Source organism: Neovison vison, chromosome 5 (assembly GCF_020171115.1).
Source record: "Neovison vison isolate M4711 chromosome 5, ASM_NN_V1, whole genome shotgun sequence".
Lineage (NCBI taxonomy): Eukaryota > Metazoa > Chordata > Mammalia > Carnivora > Mustelidae > Neogale > Neogale vison.
The window spans coordinates 45,219,969-45,245,754 of NC_058095.1; the positions used below are offsets into that span (position 1 = coordinate 45,219,969).

A 25,786-nucleotide genomic window follows, 5' to 3' on the forward strand; every position below is an offset into this window, starting at 1 on the left:
GAAAGGGGCTCATTAACTCCCTAGAACAACCCCGAGATAGAGAGAGAGAGATTGGTTTGGCCCCTTGGCCAAGGTCACAGGGGCCCAGCAGCTGCAGGGGCTGGAACTCAGCCTCCCCCGCTCCCTCCCCGGGCTCTCACCACAGAGCGTCTGCCTCTCACAGTGCTGTCAGGTCCAGCCCCCCAAGGCAGGGACCTGAGCATCGTGAACTTCTTTCAGTGACTTCCTCATCTCTATGTGCCACTCAGATTGTGGGAGTGAGGTACGAACGAGGGGTGTGGGCCCTAAACCCTGGGGCCCAGGGAATGAGAGTGTGGTCAGGAAGGAGCCAGCCCCGCCTCACGGCATTCACAGAAGGCTGGAGGGAGGTGGCCTGGGTACAATTTGGAATGCCTATGGAGGCCGAGTGTGCCCCTTCCTTGCACGCTGGGAAACTGAACGTGTCCTGTCTCAGAAAACGTCCCTGGGCCCCCAAGTGCCGATGACTCCACTCTGTCCCACCTCTTACCCATAACTTGGGAAGCCCTGCCTTTCCCCCACTCCCCACTCCTGGGCCCTAGACAATCCCATGAGCTCTCCTGTGTCCAGACCACCTTCATCTGCCTTCCCAGTGGACACATGACTCCACCAGACTCCCCTCCGGCTGGGTTCTGGTGTCCCACCTGGTGTAGTCCATGATGGTGTTGAGCCGGTGGGCGATGGTCAGCACCGTGCAGCCCTCAAACTGGGTGCGGATGATGGCCTGGATGAAGTCGTCCGTCTCTAGGTCGATGGCTGCCGTGGCCTCATCTAAGACCAGGATTCGGCTCTTGCGGAGCAGGGCTCGGGCCAGGCACACAAGCTGGCGCTGGCCCACGCTAGCAACAGAGAAGGCAGGGGTCTTGAGCCCGACGCCCCCACCTGCCTCCACCCCACCCAGGCCTCGATCCCTGAACTGCTTCCATCTCTATTCCTTCCCAATGGCCCAGGACCTGCTTTCTGTCTAACCGCTCCCATTCCTGCCTCAGCCCAGTCCTCCTAGAACATGGAGTCATCGGGGTCTGGACCCCACAAGGATGATGAGAGGTCTGGGGTAGAGCCAATGCTCGACAACGTTGTGAAGTTCCAGTCTGTCTCTGGAACCCTCGGCCTCCTCTCTCTGTGCCTTTCTCCACTGTCCTTGCTCCTCAGCTAGTTCCAAGATCTTCCTTTGCTTTACTCTATCAGTCATTCACACTCTAGACAGAATACACTGAAATGGTGCTTCCTGGATATGTGCACATCATGCCATCTTGCTGAGCTTAATGTCACACAGTTCAGACCTTCATTTCCCAGCCCCATGGGGGAATGCAGGCCAGGGCTCTGTTGTGGGAACAGGAAGGTGCAGGGGAGGACATGGGGACTCCTGGGTCTGGTCACTGGGGAGATGGAGGAGGGAAGGGATGCATACCTTCCACCTTTTGCCTTGGAAGCCAGAGCCAGCGAACAAAGCAAGGCTGTGTTCCCAACCACAGAGGCGGCTGTGCCCCCACACCCAAGGACAAATACCTCAGCCTTTCCCAAAGGGGTGAGTCACCACAGCACAAGTGAAGGCCAGGCTCTCTCCCTGGCCCATTCCCACAGCTAATGAAGGTTCTGGCAGCGGAGGGAGCCTCTAGCTAGAACTCAGGGCTGATTTATGGTAGGACTGGCATAGGATGCAGGTTATGCTTATTAAAGTGGCTCCAAGGGGTGCCTGGGTGGCTCAGTTATTAAGCATCTACCTTCAGCTCAGGTCACGATCCTGGGGTCCTGGGATCGAGCCCCACATTAGACTCCCTTCTGAGCAGGGAGCCTGCTTCTCCCTCTCCCTGCTTGTGTTCCCTCTCTCACTGTGTCTCTCTCTGTCAAATAAATAAATAAAATCTTTTAAAAAAATTATTAAAGTGGCTCCAAGCTCAGGGAGGGAGGAGGGGGAGCCGACCTAGCTCAGACCCTGGCCTCTATGGCAATGGAGGAAATGTTCTCCAAGAAGTGTGGCTAGCAAGCAGGGGTAGGAAAATGGAGCAAAACCCGCTATGGAGTGCAGGGTCTGGAAGCTTGTGCATGTCCACCAGCCACCCCAACTCAGCTGTGGAAGGGAAATCCAGTTGAAGGGCATACACAGGACTGCCTAAGGTAGTGGGGGATGGTGGCAGTTTGGCGGGCGCTCCATCCAAGTCTGTGATGCAGCGATGAAGGATTTAGGGCAAAACCCCCTGCTCCCCTGAGCCCCTGCTCCTCCCTCTGCCAGCTGAGCAGCTTTGGACAATAATTTTATATTTTGGAGCCTCATTTCTGGCCCACAGGACTGCAGCAAAGATTAAGCAAGATCGTGGATACCAAAGTGCTTTGAACACTATAAAGTGCTGAGCAAATGTAAAGGTTTTGTTTTTGTTTCTGAGGTCTGGAAAGAGTCCATGGGTGTGGACCGAGCAGAATAATACAAATATGAATAAGAATAGCTAAATACCGCAGGATCCTGTCCAGGCCAAGCGCTATTTCATCACAATGACCTAAAGACTGTCCTGTCCAAACGCTAGCCACTGGCCACATGTGGCTACTAAACACTTGAAATATGGCTAGTCTAAATCAGGAAGTACCGTAAATGTGAAAATACACACGGGACTTCAAACTTAGTATGAAAAAACCTGCAAAATATCTCTAATAATTTTTGTATCAACTACTTGTAGAAATAATACTATCTCAGGTATATTGGGATAAATAAAATATACTATTCAAGTTTATTTCACCTGTTTCTTTTTCTTTTTTTAATGTGGCTACTGGAAAAAACTTTAATTACATACATGTGGCTCCTGTTGTATTTTTAGTGGGCAGCATGGTGCAAAGAGGTAGAGGACTGTTATTGCTCCCATTTTAAAGTGAAGGCAGAGGTAGAACAGAGAGGTTAAGCAACTTGCCCCAAGTCACACAGCTAACACAGGTAGCAGAATCTCAAGCACTTAGACTTAGTAAGAAGTGACTTCTGGGCCTCCCCGTTGTACAGCCGAGTGGCTGGGGATATAACATGGGGGCTATAAGAAAGCAAAGAAGGGCCTGGAGCAGGGCTTGGGCCAGGCACAAGAACTGGAGTGCTTTGCTCAGTCCTAAGCTACAGAGGAGACTGCAGTACCATCTTGGGAAATATCTGTGATCTCCCTAATGCACAGTAGACTTCCTCTTACCTGATCCACAGGCTTAGTACTGATCCCCTACCCCAGGCCAAGCACAGCACTGACAACCTCAACCTGACAGGACGGAATTGGGCTTTGGAATCTCCCCGAGGGCTCAAATACCAGGCATGCCTTTTCCCAGCTAGGTGACTTTGGCTCTGCCTCAGTTTCTTCATCTGCAAAGTAGGGCCATCACCACATCTGGGGCTTGTGCGAGGAGTCAGTGTGACAGTGCACCATGCCTGGCACACAGTGTATGTTCAGTATTTAACGACGTGCCCTGAGCACATCCAGGCTGAGATGGGAGTTTGGAGGCCCAGACTCTGTGTCATCTGAGGCCAGATCATCTGGCTCCTCAAGGTGCTGTTCCTAACCCACCCAATCCCAGCCATTACCTGAGATTCTCCCCTCCCTCGGAGCACTGGAATTCCAGGCCTGCCGGCTGGGAGCTCACGAAGCTATGTAGGTGGGACAGCTCCAAGGCTCGCCATATATCTTCCTCGGAGTAATGCCCAAAGGGGTCCAGGTTCGTACGCAGGGATGCGGAGAACAGGATGGGGTCCTGGGAACAGGACAAGGCCTCAGAGGAGGGCAACTCAGACCCCATGAGGAGCCATGGGCCCCAGGGCCAGGGAGAAAGCTGGGGATTAGGTAGCCCCACTCCCATTCTGCCCCCGGCCCACCAGACGGGAGGCCATGGGCTGATACATGCCTGTGGGGAAGTGATAAACCTCGGCTTTGCCAATCACGAAGTCCTCCACCAAAGAAGAAAGCGGAGCCACTAATCTGACTCCAAAGTGCCCAGTCAGCAGGGGAAAAAAAAAAAAAAAAAAGCCTTCCAGAAGAGCCAAAAAGAGTGATATGTGATTCCGATCCGCAGAACAGGGAGACCAGGGCAGAGCCTCTCAGAGGGTGGGGTGCTTGAAGGGTCCTGTGATCCTGGTCTCAACTGGCGGCCCAGGGGGTTGGAGGGCAGAGGCAGACTGGCCCAGGACGCGCTGGACCCTTTCGGATCCATGACAGGGCGCCGCTCTGTGGCTCCGCACCTGCTGGGGGTCAGGAGTCCCAGGCCTGGACCCCAAGCTACAGAGCAGAGTGGGGCCTGTCCCCCCCACCCCTAGGACTGTGGGTCAAGCTCGGTCTATAACAGGCTCGGACCTGGGGAATGATGGTCAGCTGAGAGCGGAGGTCGTGGAGGCCGATGTCTGCCACGTTGAGGTCGTCGATGCGGATTTCACCCTCCGCCGCCTCCAGGATGCGGAACAGGCACAGGGTCATGGATGATTTGCCGGCCCCCGTGCGGCCCACGATCCCCACCTGGAGGGAGTGAGTGAGGCCGTCAGGGGGTGGGGAGGAGTCTACGGGGGCATCACACCTGCTCGTCGCCCATAGGTTCCGACCACGTGCCACGCACACCCCCGGCCCTCGTGCACCTTCTCGCCACCGCGCACGCGCAGACTCAGGTTCTTCAGCACCAACTCCAGGCCGGGCCGGTAGCGCACGGAGTAATTGCGGAACTCCACCTCGCCCTTCAGGGGCCAGCCTGTGGGAGGACGGCTGCCCTCCACCACCCAGGGGGCCTGGCCGGGAGGGGAAAATGGGTCTGCATTAGGGTGGCCCCTTCTCCCCAGCCTGGCCCTCTCCCTCTTCAGTCTGCCTCTCTCCCGAGGCCCCCTCCTTCCTCCCCTATCAGGGTCCCTGGGGGAGAGTCCCCAGTGTCTCCCGGGGCCCAACCATGTGGTCCAACGAATCCTTTATCTCTCTACCTTTATTCTGTGCAGAGCTCCAAAACCTTCCTACTGAATGGCTACTGGGATCACAGTGGTGAACGAGACAAAGTCTTTGCCTCCTTGTGAGGCTTACATTTAGTATTGGGTGTGTGGGGGGGTGCCTACCATCAACAAAAAAGCAAATGTACCTAATGTAGGAAAGTGATAAGTGCTGAGAAATGCTTGGTGGTGTAGCAGTACAGGGTGGTCAGTGAAGGCTTCCTGGAGAAGGCAATATTTAAATAAAGACCGGAAGGAGGTGAGGCAACAAGCCAAGTAAATGCCTGGGGGGAACGGCATGCCAGGCAGAAGGAACAGAAACTGCAAATGCCCGCCCAGGTGTGTTCTGGAGCATGGGGACAAAGGTGAGAGGTAGGAGAGAGATAGTGGGTGGCCCCATAACAAAGGGCTTTGCAGGCCATTTTAAGGACTATGGTTTTTTACTCTAAGATGCAGAGCCTCAGAGGGCTGTGCACAGAGCAATGATATGGTTTGGTGTGTTTTTAAAGGATTCCTCGGGCTGCTAAGAGAAGAGAGAGAGGATGATGGGAAATAGGGAAGCTAGTGAGGAGGTTCTTAAAATAAATTGGGCATAAAATGATGGTGGCTTTGAGACATGATGAGCTACCATTTGGGAGGCCCCATACAAAATGCAAAGGTGGGGATTCTTGTTCAGTAATTATGAAGAATGTCCAAGTGGTGATAGCAGAACATTAAACCCAATGTAAGGTCCTTCTAAGTATAGGGACCTATGAGTCTGTGTGGTTCGGGGAAGGTGGCCCTGCTTTGTGACAGGGGAAGGCAGACTGCCAACAGTCAAAAAGCAAAACAGCTAGTATAGACCGTTCTCTCGAGATGGTGTCAAAAGAACGGGCAGGAGGGTTCGGGGCAGAACTTCTTAGGCTGTGGAGACAAGATCATGGGTATGGATGGGGGAAATGGGAATGCTAGATGCAAAGAGGGAGCATTTGAAGTTCCCAGACAGTGGGGGATGAGGGGGGGTGACAGGAGATGACTGAGGAAGGCTGGGGGAGGGAGGGGAGCCAGACTGGGAGGAACAGGCAGGCCAGGGGCTCGCTCAATGGAGACTGACAGAGCGAGAGCCCGGGTCACAGAAGTCAGGAAGGAGAGCCTTCCAAGAAGAAGGCAGGGGTCAGTGTGTCTGAATGTCGCTGAGAGGCTGAATTAGATGAGAACAGAAATGTGTCCCCTGGGTTTGGAACCAGGCAGGTCATCAGTGGAATGACAGGGCCAGAAACAAGACTGTGGGAGGCAGATGTGATAAAGGGTGATAGGGAAGCGGTGAGAGCATGTGGGTTTTAAAACAATCTTCATGACAAAGGAGAGCAGAGAAACACAGGGGGAAGGGAGGTTGGTTTGTATGTCTAGGATGGAAGCTACAAGAGCTTATGTTTGCCCATGGATGGGAGTCATCTAACACAAGGAGCAGGCTGTAGGAGCAGGAGGGTGTAATTAGGGAGGTGAAGTCTGAAGGCATGGATTTTGATTGGAGGAGGGACGCTTCCTGCTAAAAGAGGAAGGAAAAGGTGAACAGACCACAAGCATGATGGAAAGTCTGGGGGCAGGAAGGTTGAGGGAGTTCGTATCTCATACTGTTTTCTCACTGGCAAGTCACGCAAGGTCCATGGCTGAGCAAAGGGGAGGAGATGGGGGGTTGGAGGAAAGAAGGTTCACAACAGATCTTTCTGGAAGTGGGAACACAGGCTTCTTGGGGAAGCAAAATGGGAATATGCAGCAGTGGTGTCTGGTCATAAGCTTGAAGTAAAATCAGTGATTTTTCTCCAGGAATGTCTTAGCTGCTGAGTACTAGCACGTAGAAGGCAGACAGAGGGGCTCAACCAGGGAGGGGTTTTGTAGGTGAGGATCCCTGAGAGAGAGGAGGACAAGGGAGGCACGGGCTGGTACCTATGGAGCAAGGAATCCAGGCTAGATGAGCTAGTGGACAGAGGGACAAGGGTAGGTCATAGGACTGGGAGTCCCAACAAGGACAAAGTTCTGAGACAGCAGAGGATTTGGGGCAAGAGAGCTGGGAGGGCTGGGAAGGTCTAAAAGCTTGACTTAAGATCTCAGAGATGGTGCAGCTTCTGAGCTTGAAGAGGTCTGGGGTGTGGCCATGGGAAGACGTAAGTGGACAAAAGTCCACATCACCCCCCAAGTAGGGGACACTCCCTTTCTGCAACAAAGGGCATGCTACCCTGCCCCTGCTCCTTCAACTAGGCTGATCTCTGGCTGGAATTCTCACCCTCCAGCTGACCACCTCCAGCTGAATGATTCTCCCATCTGCTTTCTTTGGGTGCATCACCCCAGAGCTCCTGTCTTCCAGGGCAGAGCCCTGTCCTACTTTGCCCACAACATCAGAATCTGCTTGAGGATAGACCCTGTCTTGCTCAACTCTGGACTCTCCATACCTGGTGGGACATCTGGCTGATGCTCAATAGGCCATGAGTGGATGAATGAATGAATGAATGAATGAAGAGCCCCCCAAATGAAGAGCTGGCCTTGAAATGTAGGGATGATGGGTCACCAAGCACCCCTCCCCAGCTATTCCAGAATCACCCGGCCCCAGGCTCATCCCAGTACCCACCTCGGTCTCCGTCTTGGAGTACTCCTTGACTCTCTCTACAGCCACAATGTTAGCCTCCAAGTCGGACATCATTCGGATCATCCAATTCAGAGTCAATGTTATCTGGCCAAAGGGACTGGGTCATGGATACGGTAATCTTCCCTTTCCCCGCAACAGCTGTGGGAGGGGTTCTGACTCCCTAATGATGCTCCTTGCCTTTACAAAGTAGGTAGGTCTGGGCAACCCCATAGGTGGGACACCTGGGGCTCTAATCACAACTGTATCTCAGGCAGTGACCTTGCAGGCTTGACCCAGGGCCCCCTTGCCCCCATATATCTCAAATGTTGGTATATTTAAGGAAGACTTCCCAGGGAATCTTGTTAAAATGTGGCTTCTGATTCAGTAGGTCTGCAGTGGGACTTAAGATTTGGCATCATTTAATTTTTTAATTTTTATTTTTTTGATTCTGCAGCATTTTAAAAAGATTTTATTGGTCAGAGAGACAGAAAGAGAGCATAAGCAGGGAGAATGGCAGGCAGAAGGAGAAGCAGGCTCTCTGCTGAGCAAGGACCCTGATGTGGGGCTCGATCCCAGGACCCTGGGATCATGACCTGAGCTAAAGGCAGACGCTTAACCAACTGAGCCACCCAGGTATCCTGGAGATTCTGCACTTTTAACAAACTTCCAGGTGACGTTGATATAACCAGTCCCCAGACCACACTGTGTCCCAAGGGTTCTTGGTAGACATGCAGAACTCTGTGACCCATCCTAGCCCTGCCATATCAGAAACCACATTTTCACAAGATCTCCAGCTGACTCAACAGCACGGGAAAGTTTGAGAAGACTCATCTGTCTAGATTGTCTTTTGTTCCAAAGCATTCAAGGCTTGAGCTCTCTGTGGCCTTGAAAATGCGATCTGAGTCACAAAAATGCCATGTGTAGTTATTTAAGCTTCTGACAATACAGGCTGATACTGGGGTGACAGCCCGCCCTCCAGCCCTGGCTTCTCTGTGTACTTTTTCCGAAGGCCTGGGAAATGGGGTGTACTCCGCCCCTACATATCCCTGGCCTACAACCACTGGTAGAGCTGACCCTCCCAATCCTGCACACAGGCAGGACAAGTTCTATTTGTCTTTTGGGGCCAAGCACTAAGATAATTTCTCCAGCACCAAAACCCAAGGTAGAGACTCTCTTCCAGGTTCTCACCATGTTTGGGTCCTTCCTCCACAAAGACTGATTCACCCTGCGTTATAGTCCCCTGTTACGGGGACTGTCTTCTCTGTGCTCCACTGAGCTCACAATCCTGGGGAGCAGAACCTGTGGCTGGTCCCCATACTGGGCAGACCAAAGGCCCAGGAGATGCTTGTGACCCTTGGGTGGCCTCTGCCTCAGTGTGGCCTTGCCCTGGGACCCTGACCCCTGCGTACCTGTAGGGCGTAGGACACGGATAGGCCCACCAGCCCCGGACTCAGGCTGTTTCTGCCGATCACAGCAAAGAGTGCAGCAAAGAACACAACACAGTTGCCCACGAACTCCACTTGGACTCCCAGCCACCTGTGGGGACAAGAGGAGCAGGAGGTGGGGCGGGTTGAGGAAGGAGGCAATTTCCTGTATGGGGGAAGGCGGAAGTGGGACCCAGAACTTCAAGGTCTCTCCTGCAGGAGATCCTGGTAGGGTCTCCCGGAGGGGCAGGGGGTGAGGGAGGAGGCTTCCGACCTGTTGGAGGCAATGTGGGCATAGCAGCTCCTCTGGTTGGCATCCACTTTAGCGTCACTGATAGCCTGGAAGTCTTGGCTGCGGCCGTAGGCCCGGATGACGCTGGATCCGGTCACTGTCTCCGAAAAATGGGAGTAAATGGGCGAGCGGCTGATGGACTCCAGCCTCTTCAGCTGCCGCGACGTCGCCACATAAAAGCGCTGGCAGAGGATGGAGAAAGAGCTTGAGGTCAGCTCTGTGAGACCCCCTGACTCAGTCCTCCCTTTCCCCCTGGTCCCTTCCTGCTGGGTCTTCCAGGCCGCTTCCTCCATGAAGCCCTTCCTGATTCCCTCTCAGCTCCTGACCCCCTCACCCCGTGTAGGGGCCTTGATTACAGGACCCACTTCGCTTGACCTCCTCCATCAGTGACTATGTCTGTCTCCTCTGAGGTGCCCCAGCGATGTGCCTACATAGTCAGAATATCACAAACTTTGCAAAAATAAGATAATTTTGTATTCTTTTTCTTAAAGAGCCTCTCCCCACCTCACCCTGTTTTTTTTTGAACTTCAGTCCTACAAAAACACAGTTTTGTCTCCAGCTTCCATCCTCTAGCCTGTGGGCCCCAACATGGCCAGGGCCTAAAAGGACGGGTATCTGAGAGCCCCCTGTCCCTGCACAGAGCACAGCCCATATCACCTGAGCTTACAGCCACCTCGTGGGTTACCTTCAGCAACTGACTAAACTCATGGCAGTACAGGGGCTCAGCAACACAAGCAGGGGGAATGGCAGATGCCCCACCGAGCCTCTGGCCTGTATCTGAACGTTACCAAGTCATCTATGTTAAAAACATAAATGTACATATATGTTTAGATATGTATAAAGGAGGGGAAGGATAATGCATCTCACACTGTTAACAGCATTTTAGTTAAAAATAGGCAGCAAGGGATCCCGGGGTGGCTCAGTCAGTTAAGCGTCTGCCTTCCGCTCAGGTCATGATCCCAGGGGCCTGGAATCAATCCCTGCATCAGGCTCCCTGCTCAGCAGGAAGCCTGTTTCTCCCTCTCCCTCTGCCATTACCCCTGCTTGTGCTCTCTGGCTCTCTCTATCTTTCTGTCAAATAAATAAATAGATAAAAATCTTAAACAAAAAAATAGGCAGCAAGAAGGAGTTCCAGGGTTAGCCACAATTTACAAGGATTTTATTTTATCCTAGCAACAACCCTACAAAGTAGGTTCTATGATGCTGCTTTACAGGTGAGGAAAATGAGTTTCAAAGACGTGAAGTATCTACTGTCCCTAACCGACCTGCAGTCTGACCTCCCTAAGTCCCAACCCAGGTTGACTGTTAGTTAACGGGAGAGCCCAGCCGGCTTTAGCGCCTGGTCTACAGGGAGCCCCGCCCACACGGGGAGTCCCGCCCACATGGAGCCCGGCCCACACCAGCACCTCGCCCACCCACTGGCTGCGGACCTGCATCAAGACATAGAAGATCCCCAGGGGCAGGGTGACCACGGTGAAGAGCGGCGTGCTGGCCACGATGACCACGAGGGTGGCGAGGGAGTTGTAGAAGGAATTCAGCAGCATGAGGATAGTGGGGGCCAGAACCTCATCAATGACGTAGATATCTTTGGAGAAGCGGTTTAGGATACGGCCGGAGGGCGTCGTGTCGAAGAAGGACTGTGGCGAGCGCATCTTGTTGTGCAGCAGCGCCTGGTGAAGCGAGCGTGCCGCGTGGACGCTGCCCACTGTCAGCGTGACGGCTGCCAGCATCACCAGGATTCCTGTTGGAGGAGGCGGAGGAGTGTTCACTGGGGCTGGTGTGGGGCAAGTAGGGCGTGGGGTGGGCAGGTAAGGAGATACGGGATGGCTGCCGTGGTCAGCAGGCTCAGAGAGGCAGTGCCACCGCCGGCTTGAGCTCAAGATGCCCAGAGGCAGATGGGCTGCTAGGGAGGCACTAGGGCAGGGCAATGGCCATGATGATTGAGAAAGAGGCAGGGCAGGGTTTGGGGGATCTGGCAGCCCAGATGTGAGGAAAATAACTTCCAGCGATCTCTGCCTCTCACCTTGCAGAACTCCCAAGGCAGCATAGACACCCAGCCTCATGGAGGTGTTATTCTGTCGGCTGTCCACCATAGCCTCATTGGTCCAGGCGCTGAGCCATACGTTGGCCCCAATGGCAGCCGCAGTTTGACACGGGTATAGGACACAGATAGCCACTGTGGTATAGAGCCCCATGGCCTTGGCATAATCCCAGAACACACTCAGCTTCACCTGCATGGCACAGCAGTCAAGGGCAGACGACTCTCGTTAGCCCCGGGATGGCTGGGGGCCTGCCCACCCTCTCCAGCCTCCCTTGTCCATCCTACTCACAGTGCCCATCGCCGCCTTCTCCTCCTGGATCAGCACCCCCTTCGCCTTCGCCTCTGCTGCCTGCACTGCCTTCTCTGCTGAACCCAGGCGTCTCCGGGGCACAGGCCGGCCCTGGACCTCGCCTTCCGAGGACATGACACTCAGCTGTCTGTGGAGGTAGCTGGTCAGGCCCAGGGGGTTCAGGCTGTAGCTGGAGGCCCAGGCTCTGAGCGGCAGGGAGATTGCCCACCCATGTCCCACCTGGCGGGGCTTAGGGACGGCGCCGGGAGCTCTCGGGGGCTCACCTCATAAACTGCTTCTGGACCTCATACAGGACCGGCTCGTTGTCTGTCAGGTCTGTATGATTGCTCAGCGTGTCTTCAATCAGCAGCAGCTCCTCATCCTCTGTGCTCTCCAAGGCTGCAGCAGGTTGGGGGAAAGGAGAAGCGCCAGGTTAGCTCGCCCTGCAAGCCGCCAGTGTTCTCCAGTCCCCAGGCCAGAGAAGACGCCCCAGTGGACACACAGGATAGAACACAAGAGGCATGAAAGAACAGCAAGGACAAGGACAAAAATAAATGACCAATTTTGAGCTGGGGAAAGAAAAAAAGAGGCAGCAAGAAAGACTTAGGTTAGACAAGGAGAAAAACTTCCCATCGGGGACTGTGGAGAAGGTCTCAAATATAAGGGTCAGGAGCTTGGGCTCTAGGGGCACACTGGCTGAGCTGAAATGCCACTTCCTCCCCGCATGACTTTAGGCGGGCATGTAAAATGGGGATAATAATAGTACCCGCTTCATGGTGTCATTGTCATTGAGAGGATTAAAGGAAAGAATGTGTGTCAAATGCTTAGCAAGGGGCGCATGTTCAACACATGACAGCCATCTATGCAGCAGTAGGCAAGCAGACTCAGGAAGAGGTCTGGGAGGTTGAGGAGTCAGGACTGGACAAAAAGTAGGGGGGGTGGGTCTTAGGGGTCCAGAGACTTCAAAGCACTCCATGAGGACACAGAATTTTCCATTTGTTCGCTGCCATCTCTCAGTGCCATGTAGTGCTAGGACATAGTAATTACTCAATCTTTGTTGATAATGAAATGACCCTTCCAACCCCTTGTCCATTTACCGAATGACTTATCTGTGAAACAGTCTTGCCTACAGACTGGGCCTGAGCCCTTATGCCCTTTGGACACACAGGAGGGGTGGGGCCCCGAGGCCTGAGCTGCCCATAAGATCACACTGTTAGGGGAAAGGAGGGGGAGGCACTTGGCGAATTTGGACTCTCACACAGATGGCCCAAGTTCCTCGGACCTCCCTTGTAGAACACCGGGTCCATCCAGAGACACTCAGAGATCCCCAAGACAGGGGAGATGATGGGAGGGCACCGAACGCGGAGGGTCAGGGATGGCGGATACCAGGCCTGCTGTCCTCCTTCATGCTCTCCTTGTCCTCCTCTGACGCGTAGTTGCAGAGAAAGTTGGCAAAGGAGCCATTGCGTCCCAGCAGGTCTGGGTAGGAGCCCACCTCGGACACCTGCCCATCAGCCAGCACTATGATGATGTCCATCTGGGGCAGGAAGCTGATGCTGTGTGTCACCAGCACCCGTGTCTGGGGAGAGGACAGCAGGTTACCATTTCCACCATCCTTAGCACACACCCTTGGCACAGGTACAGGGCCATGGAGAGGGTGTGAGGTGCCCATATGCCAGGGAGCAAGGACAAGCACATCAGTGACTGACCCCATGCTCACTGCGATGGGGTCAGTGCCTCCAGGGTGGGTCCCCTGCCACCCAACCAACATTCCTGCTTCTCAAGCCTCCTGTTCTTCCAGGTTTCCTCCAAACCCTGGGGCCTCCCACCAGCTCTCTCCTAGGGTCCTAGATCTCACCTTAGGGACCCTCCACAACCTCCCGGAGGCCTCACCTTGCCTGCCAGCACACCTTCTGGCCCGATGACTTGGTCAAAGATATGCTTGGCCACATGAGAGTCCACGGCTGACAGTGGGTCATCCAGCAAGAAAAGATCAGCTTCACTGTAAACAGCTCGGGCCAGACTGACCCGCTGTCGCTGGCCCCCAGACAGGTTAATGCCCTGGATGGAGGAGAGAGGTGGGAGGTGTGTATCGGATAGAAGGGAGTCAGACAGGTGGAAGGAGACAAGGGCCTTGTCACCGTCCTTCAACAAGGCCGACCTCAAAATTCGCATTTGATATGCCTGGTCTTGTCCCTGGGAAGGTCTGAGGCCACAGAGGAAGAGGTGGTGGCTCTCAAAAGTCCTCCAGGGGCAGGTGAGGACAACCTGCTCCCTTTGCCCCACTACCCTTCCCAGCTGGTTTTCCTGCCTGCTGCCTTTATATTCTGAAAGGCTGGAAATCCCCAGGGGATCCGCAATAGGCCTTTTAATCTCCCATCGCCCAACCAGTTTGCAGATGACTTTCATAACACGGATCCCATTTAATTCTCACGTCAGTCCTTTCAGGGAGGTACCATCAGCCCCACTTTCTAGGTGAAGAAATCAGAGCCCAAGATGTTAATGGCTTTGTCCAAGGTCCTAAACTATTCAGGGCAGAAGCAAGAACGGAAAGCCAGCTCCAATCCTAAAATTTGACCCTGAGATGGTTCAGGAGCTAGAGGAGAGGTAAGATCTCTCCTAAAACCCATCATGGGAAACTGAGGCACCTCGCAGCAGGGCTGGGCCCAGAAAGCAGGCCCCAGAGATCGAGCCTGCTTTCTTACCTCCAGCTTTCCTCATTCCCTCTGGAATAGGGCCCAGCTTTTTCAGGTACCCTGAGCAACTGAGCCTAGCGTGAGGTGGGTGGGGTAGCAAGTGTGGGATGGGAGAGGAGATGTTGGAGAGAAGCAGGGGGTGGGTATGCAGCTGTAGTGACTGAGGCATGTGAGTGTGTCTTCATTCAACCAACCAGTCTTCAGTGCCTACTATGTGCTGAACACTGAACTGTGTTCAAATTGAGAGATACTCTATAAAATAGCTGGCCTGTACTGTTCCAAAGTGTCAAGGTCTTGGAAGACAAAGACTGAGGAATTATCCAGATTGACAGAAAATAAAGAACTGTGACAAGTAACTGCAACTCATGATCCTGGATTGGATCCTCGCCCAGGAAAGAAAATAATGAAAAAAGACATTTACTGGAACAAACGATGACATGTGAATACAAACAGTGAAGTAAATAATCTTGTATCGATGTTAAATTTCCTGATTTTGATATTTGACTATAGCCACACTAGAGAATGCCCGTCTTGAGGGAATATGCACCAAAGTCATTAGTATTTTTTTTAAAGTTTTTTATGTATTTATTTGACAGAGAGAAATCACAAGTAGATGGAGAGGCAGGCAGAGAGAGAGAGGGAAGCAGGCTCCCTGCTGAGCAGAGAGCCTGATGCGGGACTTGATCCCAGGACCCTGAGATCATGACCTGAGCCCACTGAGCCACCCAGGCACCCAGTATTTTTTTTTACAAAAAATTTTTTAGAAAGATTTTATTTATTTATTTGACAGAGAGAGATCACAAGTAGGCAGAGAGGCAGGCAGAGAGAGAGAGGGAAGCAGGCTCCCTGCTGAGCAGAGAGCCCGATGAGGGACTCGATCCCAGGACCCCGAGATCATGACCTGAGCTGAAGGCAGCGGCTTAACCCACTGAGCCACCCAGGTGCCCTACAAAATTTTTTTTAAAGATTTTTTATTTATTTGTTTGACAGAGATCACAAGTAGGCAGAGAGGTAGGCAAAGAGAGAGAGAAGGGGAAGCAGGCTCCCTGCTGAGCAGAGAGCTGGATGGGGGGTCGATCCCAGGACTCTGAGATCATGACCTAAGCCAAAGGCAGTGTCTTTAAACCACTGAGCCACTCAGCTGCCCACCAAAGTCATTAGTATTGAAAAAACCAAACACCCCAGGGGTGCCTGGGTGGCTCAGTGGGTTGAGCCGCTGCCTTCGGCTCAGGTCATGATCTCAGGGTCCTGAGATCGAGTCCCGCGTTGGGCTCTCTGCTCAGCAGGGAGCCTGCTTCCTCCTCTCTCTCTGCCTGCCTCTCTGCCTGCTTGTGACCTCTCTCTGTCAAATAAATAAAATCTTAAAAAAAAAAAAAAAAAGAAAACCAAACACCCCAAAGAGCTAAAACTATAAAACTCTTAGAAGAAAACCCCGGGGGAAACTTTTCATCAGATTTGGCAATGATTTTTCAGATATGACATTAAATGCACAGGCAACAAAAGTAAAAAGAAAAAGATATACTGGATTACATCAAAATTGAAAGATTTTTTTTTTAAGATTTTATTTTTGGGGTGCCTGGGTGGCTCAATCATTAAGTGTCTGCCTTTGGATCCGGTTATGATTCCAGGATCCTGGGATCAAGCCCCATGTTGTGCTCCCTGTTCTATAGGAAGCCTGCTTCTCCCTCTCCCACTCCCCATGCTTGTGTTCCCACTCTTGATGTCTCTGTCAAATCAATTAAAAAAAAAAAGACCTTTAAAAATAAAGATTTTATTTTTAAGCAATCTCTACACCCAATATAGGGTTTGAACTCAAAACCCCGAGATCAAGTGTCACATGCTCTTCTGTCTGAGCCAGCCAGGTGCCCCAAATTTGAAAACTTTTGTGCATTAAAGGACACTATCAACGGGTGAAAAGGCAACCTTCAGAATAGGAGCAAATATTTGCAACTTGTATATTTGATAAGGGGTTAATATCTGGGATATATAAGGAACGCCTATAAATCAACAACAAAAAAACAAACATTAAAAAATGAGCAAATAGGGGCACCTGGGTGGCTCAGTTGGTTAGGCAACTGCCTTCAGCTCAGGTCACGATCCCGGAGTCCCGGGATCGAGTCCCACATCAGGCTCCCAGCTCTGCAGGGAGTCTGCTTCTCCCTCTGACCTTCTTGTCTCTCATGCTCTCTCTCACTGTCTCTCTCTCAAATAAATAAGTAAAATCTTAAAAAAAAAAATCAGCAAAGACTTGGCTAGACATTTCTCCAAAGAAAATACATAAATGGCCAATAAACCTAAGAAAAGATGCTCAGCATCATTTCTCATCAGGGAAATGCAAACCAAACCCTCAATGAAATATCACCTGACACCCATCAGAATGGTTGCTATCAAAACCCAAAGGACCCTCCCCAAGAAAAGAACTGTGTTGGTGAGGATGGGTAGATGGTGAAAGCCTTGTGCACTCTCGGTGGGAACTTAAAATGGTGCAGCCATTATGGAAAAGAGCATAGCATTTCCTAGCATGGCAATTTCCTCAAAAAAAAAAAAAAAAGAATTACCATGGGATTGAGAAATTCTGTTTCTGAGTATATGCTCAAAAGACATGAAAGTAGAGTCATTAAGAGATATTTGCCCACCCATGTTCACAGCAGTCTTTTTTTTTATTATTTTTTTTAAAGATTTTATTTATTTATTTGACAGAGAGATCACAAGTACACAGAGAGGCAGGCAGAGAGAGAGAGGAGGAAGCAGGCTCCCCACCGAGCAGAGAGTCCGACGCGGGGCTCGATCCCAGGACCCTGAGATCATGACCTGAGCCAAAGGCAGAGGCTTAACCCACTGAGCCACCCAGGTGCCCCTCACAGCAGTCTTTTTAAAATCTCTTTTTTTTAATTTATTTTTTATTAACATATAATGTATTATTAGCCCCAGGGGTACAGGTCTGTGAATCATCAGGCTTACACACTTCACAGCACTCACCATAGCACATACCTTCCCCAATGTCCATAACCCAACCACCCTCTCCCTATCCCCCTTTCCCCCCGGGCAACTCTCAGCATAGCAGTCTTTTTTTTTTTTTTTCTTTTTAAGATTTTATTCATTTATTTGACAGACAGAGATCACAAGTAGGCAGAGAGAGAGAGAGGGAGAAGCAGGCTCCCCACTGAGCAGAGAGCCCAATGCGGGGCTTGATCCCAGGACCCTGAGATCATGACCTGAGCTGAAGGCAGAGGCTTAACCCACTGAGCCACCCAGGTGCCCCATCAGCACAGCAGTCTTATTCATAATAGCTAACATGTTGGAAACAACCCAAGTGTCCCCTGACAAGTGAGTGGATAAACAAAATGTGATCTACACACATAATAAAATGTTGTTCAACTTTAAAAAGCAAAGAAATTCTGATACATGCGAGAACATGGATGAACCTTGAAGATACGATACTGAGTGAAATGAGCCAGTCTCAAAATAACCCAGATACTGTTTGATTCCCTTTATATGATGTACCCGGAGTAGGTCAACTTCCTGGGGACAGGAAAGAGACTGGCAGTTGCCAGGGGCTGGGGGAGCAGGGGGGAATGGGGAGTTGTTTAACTGGGTACAGGGTTTCAGTTTTGCAAGATGAAAGGAGTTCTGGAGATTGGCCACATGACACGGAATATTCTTAACACTGACCTGTACAGTTACAAATGGTCAAGATGATAAATTTTATGGCATGCGCGTTTGGCAACAAGTAAAAATAAGTTAATTTAAAAACAAAAACTTTCACTGATGCCTCATGGTTTTTAGGGCAAAGGCCAAAACCTTTTTTTTTTTTAAGATTTTATTTATTTATTTGATAGGCAGAGATCACAAGTAGACAGAGAGGCAGGCAGAGAGAGAGAGGAGGAAACAGGCTCCCCGCTGAGCAGAGAGCCAGATTCGGGGCTTGATTCCAGGACCCTGGGATCATGACCTGAGCTGAAGGCAGAGGCTTTAACCCACCCAGGTGCCCCAAAGGCCAAAACTTTAACCAAGGTCTTTAAGGATCTGCTTTGCCCTGTACCCACCTCTTCCTAATCTCCAGTTACACCAAATTACACCAGAATGCTGGTCTACTCACCATTCCTTGGCTCATACCTTTAAAGACTTTCCGTTACTGAATGGAAGCTGAGTGATTCACATGGATGTGTGAAGGCAGGAAGGTGGGGTGGGGGAAGGAAGGGGCACATATATAGACCCGAGCAGGGCTGAGCTGGGCAGCTGTATGGGCTGACCCCCTAGAGGATGGGAGAGAGCCCTGTACCTTTTCTCCGATCTCTGTCTGGTCCCCGCCAGGCAGCATCTCCAGGTCAGCTAGCAAGGCACAGGCTTCCAGAGCCCGATGGTACCTCTTGGGATCCAGGGCTCGGCCAAACAGTACGTTTTCCTGAAGCGTGCAATTCTGGATCCATGCCTGCTGGGGCACGTAGGCCACGGAGCCCTGGCCAGAGGAGAAATTATCTCAGGGTCCACACGAGGCCTGGCCTAGCAGCCCTTGCCAGGAGTTCTGCCCTCTCTCTTACCTTCACACACACCGTCCCTTCCAGTTTCTCCATCTCTCCCAGCAGGGCAGACACCAGGGAAGACTTCCCACAGCCCACAGGCCCCACCACGGCCACCAGTGCCCCTTTTGGCACCTGGATGTCTAGGCTGAGGGCAAGGAGGCCAGGAGCCCAGTTAGAGGTAGGGATCAGGATTTTGGTCTCCCCACCTTCCACCTAGAGACCCAAGCCCTCCTCCCTTTCAGACGCTACCCTGACAAGCAGAGGCTCTCTTTGCTTTCCAGCTCACAGATGGGGGCTGGAGGGGTGTGGCGGGGGGGTTACTGGGTTCTGCTACTGATCTGAACTTTGGCTCACTTCAGGTAGCTGGGAAGGGACAGGAGACGCTAGTACCTGTGCAGTGTAGGGGGCAGGTCCTGGGCCCAGGTGAAGGTGCCATTGTGTATGGTGACAGCATATCCTGGGAGGACCAAGATGCACAGGGCCAGGGTCAGGGGGTGCAGGGCAAGGTGGGGCGGATCCCTGGGGGGGAGGGACTCAAGAGGGAGGGGAGGGGCAGGAAGTCCAGGGGCTGGGAGCCCTAGGAAAGGAAGCAAAGTGGGGGAGGCCTGGGGGATGGATGAGGTAGACTGAGGAAGAGCCCAGAAGAGGAAGAAAGTGGCACTGGTGAGAAAAGGGGAAGAGGAAATAGCAGTCACAAGAAACAAGTCAGAAGCTTAGAACAAAAGACTTTCTGGAGCAGGGGCTGGGGCAAGGGCAATCCAGGGAAAGGGTGTCTGGACCTGGGGTGATGGTCTTTCTTTCCACACACTGGGGGTCAAGTTCATCTTGGCTCAGGAAATGCTGGATCCGTTTCAGAGACACACTGGTCTGCAGGAGAGTGAGTCAGCCTTGGAAGCTGGTTCCTCCCCCGCCCCCCACTTCCTGTAGCCTCCCCCACCCCTCCCCGACTTCCTGGGAGAGGCAGGGCGTCCTAAGGGCCCAGATGGGGTGAGGGGCCCCTCCCATGACTGAGACTTCTCTGGTTCCCACTGCCAAAGTCAGGGTCCATGATGGTAAGAGGAGGTTGTCTTCAGAGCTTCAGGTTTCTGGGGACCTCACCTGTCCCCCTCTGACTCCAAATGACCCTTGATTCTGATGGCCTCATGCCAAATACCCACCCCCTCAATTCCAGGAGCACTCCTTGATTATCTCCTGACCCTAACAACCTGCCCAAACTCCAGCAGAACGCCCAGCCCTGCCCCGGCTCACCTGGATCAGGCTGCTGATTAACTGAGGCAACATGTTGAGGGGAATCTTTAAAATATTGAACAGGGATACGGACACAAAGGCCTTCTCTGCGTCTAGCACGTTGTTTGGGTCCACAGACACATACACCCCAAGCGTGGTCAGGGTCACCTGGGAAGGGGGTGGAAGGTGGGTATCAGAATGGAGTCTGTTGGGCCCAGAGGGCTGGGCTGGCCACGTGGCAGGTGGGAGACCAGCCCTGGGGGGAGAGCCTCACCAGGACGGGGGTGCAGACCCAGGTGAAGGTGGAGATGGCTTGGAGGTAGGCGGATTTGCGCAGCAGCCGGAGCTCGTCCTCCCGGATGCCTTCTACCTTCTCCAAGAAACTCGGCTCCCAGGCATACAGCTTTAGCACCTTGATGCCAGCCAGGATCTCACTCATCAGCTTGATGCGTGAGTCCTTGAACTTCATTTGCTCTGCCTGTGGAAAGAGTGGCAGTGGGGTGCCCTGCTCCCCTTCCCAGACCTCCGCCCCCAGGGGCTCCCACCTTCCATGCACTCACAATGCCCAGCGGCCATTCGGACTGCTCCCATGTCTCTTCCCTCCTCCTGCAGGGCCGGGGCTGTCCCTCAGCCCCCAGGTGCCCAGCTCAGCCCAGATTCCCCTTCTCCTCCGTGCACAGAGCCCAGCTCCAGCCTTCTGTGCCTCCATCCCTGACCTCCCCACACTACCCCCCAGGCTGAATTCTCTGCCACCTTTCCTGGGTTTCTAAGCCATGTTGTTCTTTCCTATCATTCCCGAGGAGGTCTTTGTGCATGCATGACTCCATCATTAGACTGGGAGCCTGCTGGGGGCACAGATCACTTCCTTCTTTCTGTTTCCCCAGACCCTCACCCAGGGCACAGCACACCGAATTGATGATTCATTCAACACGACTTAGTGAACGCCTACTATGTGCCAGGCCGTTGTTGGACACCCAGAAGATCAGACATGGTCCCAGCCAGCCTGAAGCTAACAGTCTGATGGGGGAGGCAGATAGATAGCAGTTACCTGAGTAAATGCTTAATAAATCAGTGTGTGTATTCTGGTTTTTTTTTTTTTAAAGATTTATTTATTTGAGAGAGTGTGTGCATGCGGCAGGGGTGGGGTGGTGGAAACAGAGGGAGAGGGAGGAGAATCTCCAGCAGACTTCCTGCTGAGTGAGCAAGGAGCCCTATGGGGGGGGGCGGCTCCATCCACGACCCTGAGATTCTGACCTGAGCTGAAATCAAGAATCAGACACTTAGCTATGAGCCATCCAGGTGCCCCAGTAGGCACATTCTGACGGGAAACAACAAGATACTGTGAGAGATGGGGTGGGGACTGGGAAGCCAGAGTTCATGCTGGGGAAGAAAGGGGTGGAGTGAGCAGGGAAGGAAGGGATGAGGTGGGTCCCAGGAAACAGGGGGTGGGGTGGCTCAGAGATCCACAGAGCTTGGTGCTTTGGAGAAAAGAAAGAAGGCCAGAGTGGCTGCCACTGGGCCACTCCCCAGGGGGCGAGGGCTGGCAGTGAGCAGGGGCCTGGTGGATGGGTGGTCAGAGGGCATTTGTCATTTATTCTACATGCACTGGAGATTCTTTCTGATAAATATTTGCAAATAAAGGACTGGATGACTGGCTCTTCACACTGGGCACAGCGTGGGAGAGAGAAGGCTCTCGTTAGACCCAAAGACCCAGGTTTGAGTCCCCACGGCCCTGATCTCTGTTTCTCTCTGGGCTTTGGCTGTTCAGCTACAAACTGAGAATGTTGCTAAGACCCTCTCGGCGTGCTGTGAGGATAGAGTGAGCTGAGGCTTGTGGAAGTGGCTTATGGTCATCCCCCACTCAGTAAGCAAGGCGACCGAGAGGCCCCAGGCTAGTGAGGGTTTCCCCCCAGGCAGCGGCCATTGGCTTGGGGCAGGAGGTACAGACCCACCAGAGCCCTTACCTGGAAAGCACGCATCTTCATGGCCACGGCTCCATTGAGCGGGATCAGCAAGACCATGAGAGCGACCCCAGCCAGGATGGAGGGACCCAGGTTCTGAGGAGGCACGGGCAGATGGATAAGACAGATAATTAAAGTATGTGCACAGGATCCCACAGACAAAACCCTATTGATCAGAGACATGGGGCTGGGCAGGAAGCAAAAGATGGCAGTCAGCCAAATGGATAGCGAAAAACAGATATACAGAGAGAGCCCAAATGCTGAGAACATGGGCAGAAGCTGCCAGCCATCAGATAAGGACAGCAGACGGGGACAAAGAGGCAAACATAGAAGGGTGTCCGGACACATGGGAAGGCAAGTACAGACTGACCGACAATGACGGCCAGACTCTCACCCACCCCACCTCCAAGTCCCTGTTCCCTCCCCTGGGATCTGTGAGAAGGCTAACGGCAGAGGCTGGAAAGGCTCAGGCGCAGACACCAGCGTCCTCACCGTCCTGTCCCTGACCCAAATAGCTAGGGAAGTCCTAGTGTCCATTACGCAGCCTCCGCTGACCCAGACTTGCCCTCTCTTGTCCTTTCTCAGCAGGGTCAATATCAGAGGAAGGGGGCGGAGGCCAGAGCTTAAGAGTCACCTGCCAGAGGAAGTACATTGCCAGAATGATCTGCAGGGGTACGGACACCACCAGGTTGAGGAAGGGAGCGAGATCCATGAAGCGCTGGGCGTCTGTAGACATGAGATTGACAATTTCTCCCACCGGGGACTCCCGTTTGGCTGAATTGCTGATAACCAGAGCCTGCAGGTAGACAGTGGGGTGGTATACTGGGCCCCAGGCCTCTCCAAGTCTCCCCAAGCTGGCCCCTAGAGCCCCCCACTGCCCTGTCCCAGCTGACCTTCCTATAGATGACACCAATGATTGCCAAACGAAGTTTCAGCGCCTTCGCAAAGACGAAGTGATAAAACTGCTGTAAAATCAGGGTCTGCATCATGGAGCACGCAAACATCAGCCCGGCCACCAGGAAGCCCCACCAGGTGGGGGCCGTGCGGTTGGAGATAAAACTGATCAGGATGCTGTAGGGACGGAAGTGGGGCATGAGAGTGGGAGGCTCCCCAGGCTGCTTGGTCTATGGCCGCCCTTCCCTTCCGCCCTCAGCCTCCACTCAGGGCTGCCTCTGAAACCTCCCAGGGCGGGGGAGCTTCTGGCCCCCCACACCCCACCCAGACCATCCCCACAGCCAGACTCAGCCCTGGGTTGCCTCAAGACCATGACCCTCCAACTTTCCTCCCTTCTGTCCTCCCCGATTTCCCTACCTGCCATGGCTTGGCCGCCCGCCCCTTCCATTGCGCTCATTGCCAGCCTGCCAGCTCATTTCTTGCCTCTCGGACCACACGGCAGGAAGAAATGCCCCATGTCCACAGATTAGACTTTCCTGCATCTTCTCCTTGGCTGCTGAGGGCCCGAGAGCCTACCACGTAACCCTACAGGCTCTCCCCTCCAAATCCCAAATCCACCCTCTCCAACATCAGCGGCCCCCCTGGTGCTGCCCAGTGACCTTCCCCAGGGCTCTAAGCTACTTCTTGTCCCCCAGCTCCCTTCAGCTCTGCTCTCTTACCTTCTCCCTGCCCCCAGTCCCCACCCTGCTCAGTAGCTACCTATTTATGTCTTGTCTCTTAACCACCCATTGAGAGCTCCCTGCCAACCACAGCCTTCCCTTCGAGCATTGGCTCTCTTTCTCCTCTGCCTCAGGACAGGTGTCCCTCTGGCTTTCTGAGCCCTGTCCCACTGATCCCTGACTACCTGCCCAGGACCATGTTCCACCATTGTTCTCCTTTCTCCTGATTGCCGATATAACTATCTCTGCTGGGGACTCTGTATCTTCACCTATTGGCATGACCAAGTCTCTCCCGTGTTGGGACAAAACTTCCCTCGATCCCTGGAGCTACTCCCATAGTCATACGCCTCTCCTCCTGCTCTGTGTTGATTGCAAAAAGTGCTAACTTCCAGCACCTGTGAATGTGATCTTATTTGAAGACAGAATCTTTGCAGATGGAATCAAGTTAAAATGTGGTTATCGTGGGAGCACCTGGGTGGCTCAGTGAGTTAAGCCTCTGCCTTCGGCTCAGGTCATGATCTCAGGGTCTTGGAATTGAGCCCCGCATTGGGCTCTCTGCTCAGCAGGGAGCCTGCTTCCCCCTCTCTCTCTGCCTGCTTGTGATCTCTCTCTGTCAAATAAATAAATAAAATCTTTAAAAATTTAATTAAAAAATACCGTTATCCTGGAATAGGGTGAGCTCTAATTCCAGGGACTAGTGTCTTATGAGAGGAGAAAGGGATTTGCACACAGAGACACAGACGGGAGTGTGCACACACACATGCACACGGGAGAATGCTGGAGGCAGAGACTGAAGTGATGTGTCCACAAGCCTAGGAATGCCAAGGATTGCCAGCAACCACCAGGAACTAGGAGGTCTGATACAGATTCTCATTCAGAACCTCCAGAAGGAGCCAACCCTCCAACAACTGTGAGAAAATAAATTCCTATTGTTTTAAACCTCTTAGTTTGTGGCAATTTGTTCCGGCAGCCACAGAAAATGAATATGTGTTCTTTACAGGACGTTTCTAGGTCTCCATGGTCCCTGTTCTCCAAGGCAGGTCCCCTGCTCTAGGCGCTTCCCCTCTGTCTCAGTCTTCCATTCTTGGTACGCACTAACAAATCCAGGTTGCCTGCCTCAGGCTCTGTTTTTCTGGTCAATTTGCTGTCCTGAAGGCCACATCTTGTCCCAGAAGCATTCTCTGCACTCTGTGCCACGATCTGCTCTTTCCCGAGCTCTGGCCCTTTCAAGCCAGTTTTTTGCTCACCCCTTAACTGTCATAGTTCCCTAGGACTCTGTCTGGGGCCCCCTACATGAGCCCTCTGGGAGAGCCCAGCCACAGGGCCCTAGGCTTCTACCCAATGGTCCTGAAAACATGGTCTCCAGTGAGCTGGGACTGTCCCCTTGCCCCCCCCCACCGCACCTCGGCCCCAATGTAACCCAGACTCAACTCACCACCGTGCCTGGTGCCCAGACCCTTCCATCCAGGACATTCATTATCCCAGTGAAAGAGATTCATTGCCACCACGTCAGAGCCCAGGTGGTGTCTGACCCCTCCCTCACCCCAGGACACACCCACTCCCCAGCAGCACCTGAGTCCTAGCTCATTCCAGGCCTGAACCCACCAGTCCTCCTCTGACCTGATCAACCCCCTTCCATCCATCCAGCCACCCCTCCCAACACCCCCCTCCACCACGACTGGCAGGGAGATCCTTCTGAAATGCACACTAGATGCCCCTCCTGGGCATCAACTCTTCCAAGGATTTCCTTGGCTCTCCCTCTCTCGCCCCTGCCTCTGGTCACACTTTCCTCCACAATTCAGAAATACCTCGAGATCTTGAGTCATGCCCGTGGAGACCTTGGTGATTTGACATAGGGGCTTGCCCTCTCCCCTCCTTCCTCACCTAGTCAACTAACACCTGCCTGTCCTTCCAAGCTTGATGACCTCCCTGGCTGGCAGGGACGCCCCTGCTCCTGCTACTCCCCAGGCTGGCTTCCCCACCCCTCCTGGGAATTTTCAGACACCTGACTACACCTCAGCCTGCACTCCACTCTAATGGGTTACACGTTGGTTTCTCCTGCAAGACTTTGAGATCCTGTCTTATTTATCCCTGTATCCCTCGTGGCTGGCACCATTCAGGTATACTGGGGGCTCAATAAATATTTTTTGAGTGAGAATGCAGAGATGCATGAATGGAG

The 25,786-nt window shown here is 52.9% G+C and overlaps 1 protein-coding gene across 3 annotated transcripts in view; it reads right to left on the reverse strand.

Moving 5' to 3' along the window:
• ABCC3 (ATP binding cassette subfamily C member 3) overlaps positions 1-25,786 on the reverse strand; it is a 45,286-nt gene that overhangs the window by 2,463 nt on the left and 17,037 nt on the right. For 2 of the 3 annotated variants that reach the window (XM_044248679.1, XM_044248681.1), the window contains 22 exons: positions 22,888-23,065; positions 22,629-22,790; positions 21,998-22,090; positions 20,308-20,511; positions 20,055-20,201; positions 19,586-19,673; positions 19,197-19,263; positions 18,825-18,951; positions 18,566-18,742; positions 13,481-13,648; positions 12,974-13,166; positions 11,872-11,986; positions 11,588-11,747; positions 11,281-11,488; positions 10,688-10,998; positions 9,240-9,439; positions 8,951-9,077; positions 7,545-7,646; positions 4,604-4,750; positions 4,329-4,487; positions 3,566-3,732; positions 663-857 (listed from right to left, as the gene is read on the reverse strand). In XM_044248679.1, coding sequence (XP_044104614.1) covers positions 663-857; positions 3,566-3,732; positions 4,329-4,487; positions 4,604-4,750; positions 7,545-7,646; positions 8,951-9,077; positions 9,240-9,439; positions 10,688-10,998; positions 11,281-11,488; positions 11,588-11,747; positions 11,872-11,986; positions 12,974-13,166; positions 13,481-13,648; positions 18,566-18,742; positions 18,825-18,951; positions 19,197-19,263; positions 19,586-19,673; positions 20,055-20,201; positions 20,308-20,511; positions 21,998-22,090; positions 22,629-22,790; positions 22,888-23,065 — 3,495 coding nt within the window. The remainder of the gene's footprint in view (positions 1-662; positions 858-3,565; positions 3,733-4,328; positions 4,488-4,603; positions 4,751-7,544; positions 7,647-8,950; positions 9,078-9,239; positions 9,440-10,687; positions 10,999-11,280; positions 11,489-11,587; positions 11,748-11,871; positions 11,987-12,973; positions 13,167-13,480; positions 13,649-18,565; positions 18,743-18,824; positions 18,952-19,196; positions 19,264-19,585; positions 19,674-20,054; positions 20,202-20,307; positions 20,512-21,997; positions 22,091-22,628; positions 22,791-22,887; positions 23,066-25,786) is intronic. The other variant, XM_044248680.1, reaches the window with a different exon arrangement.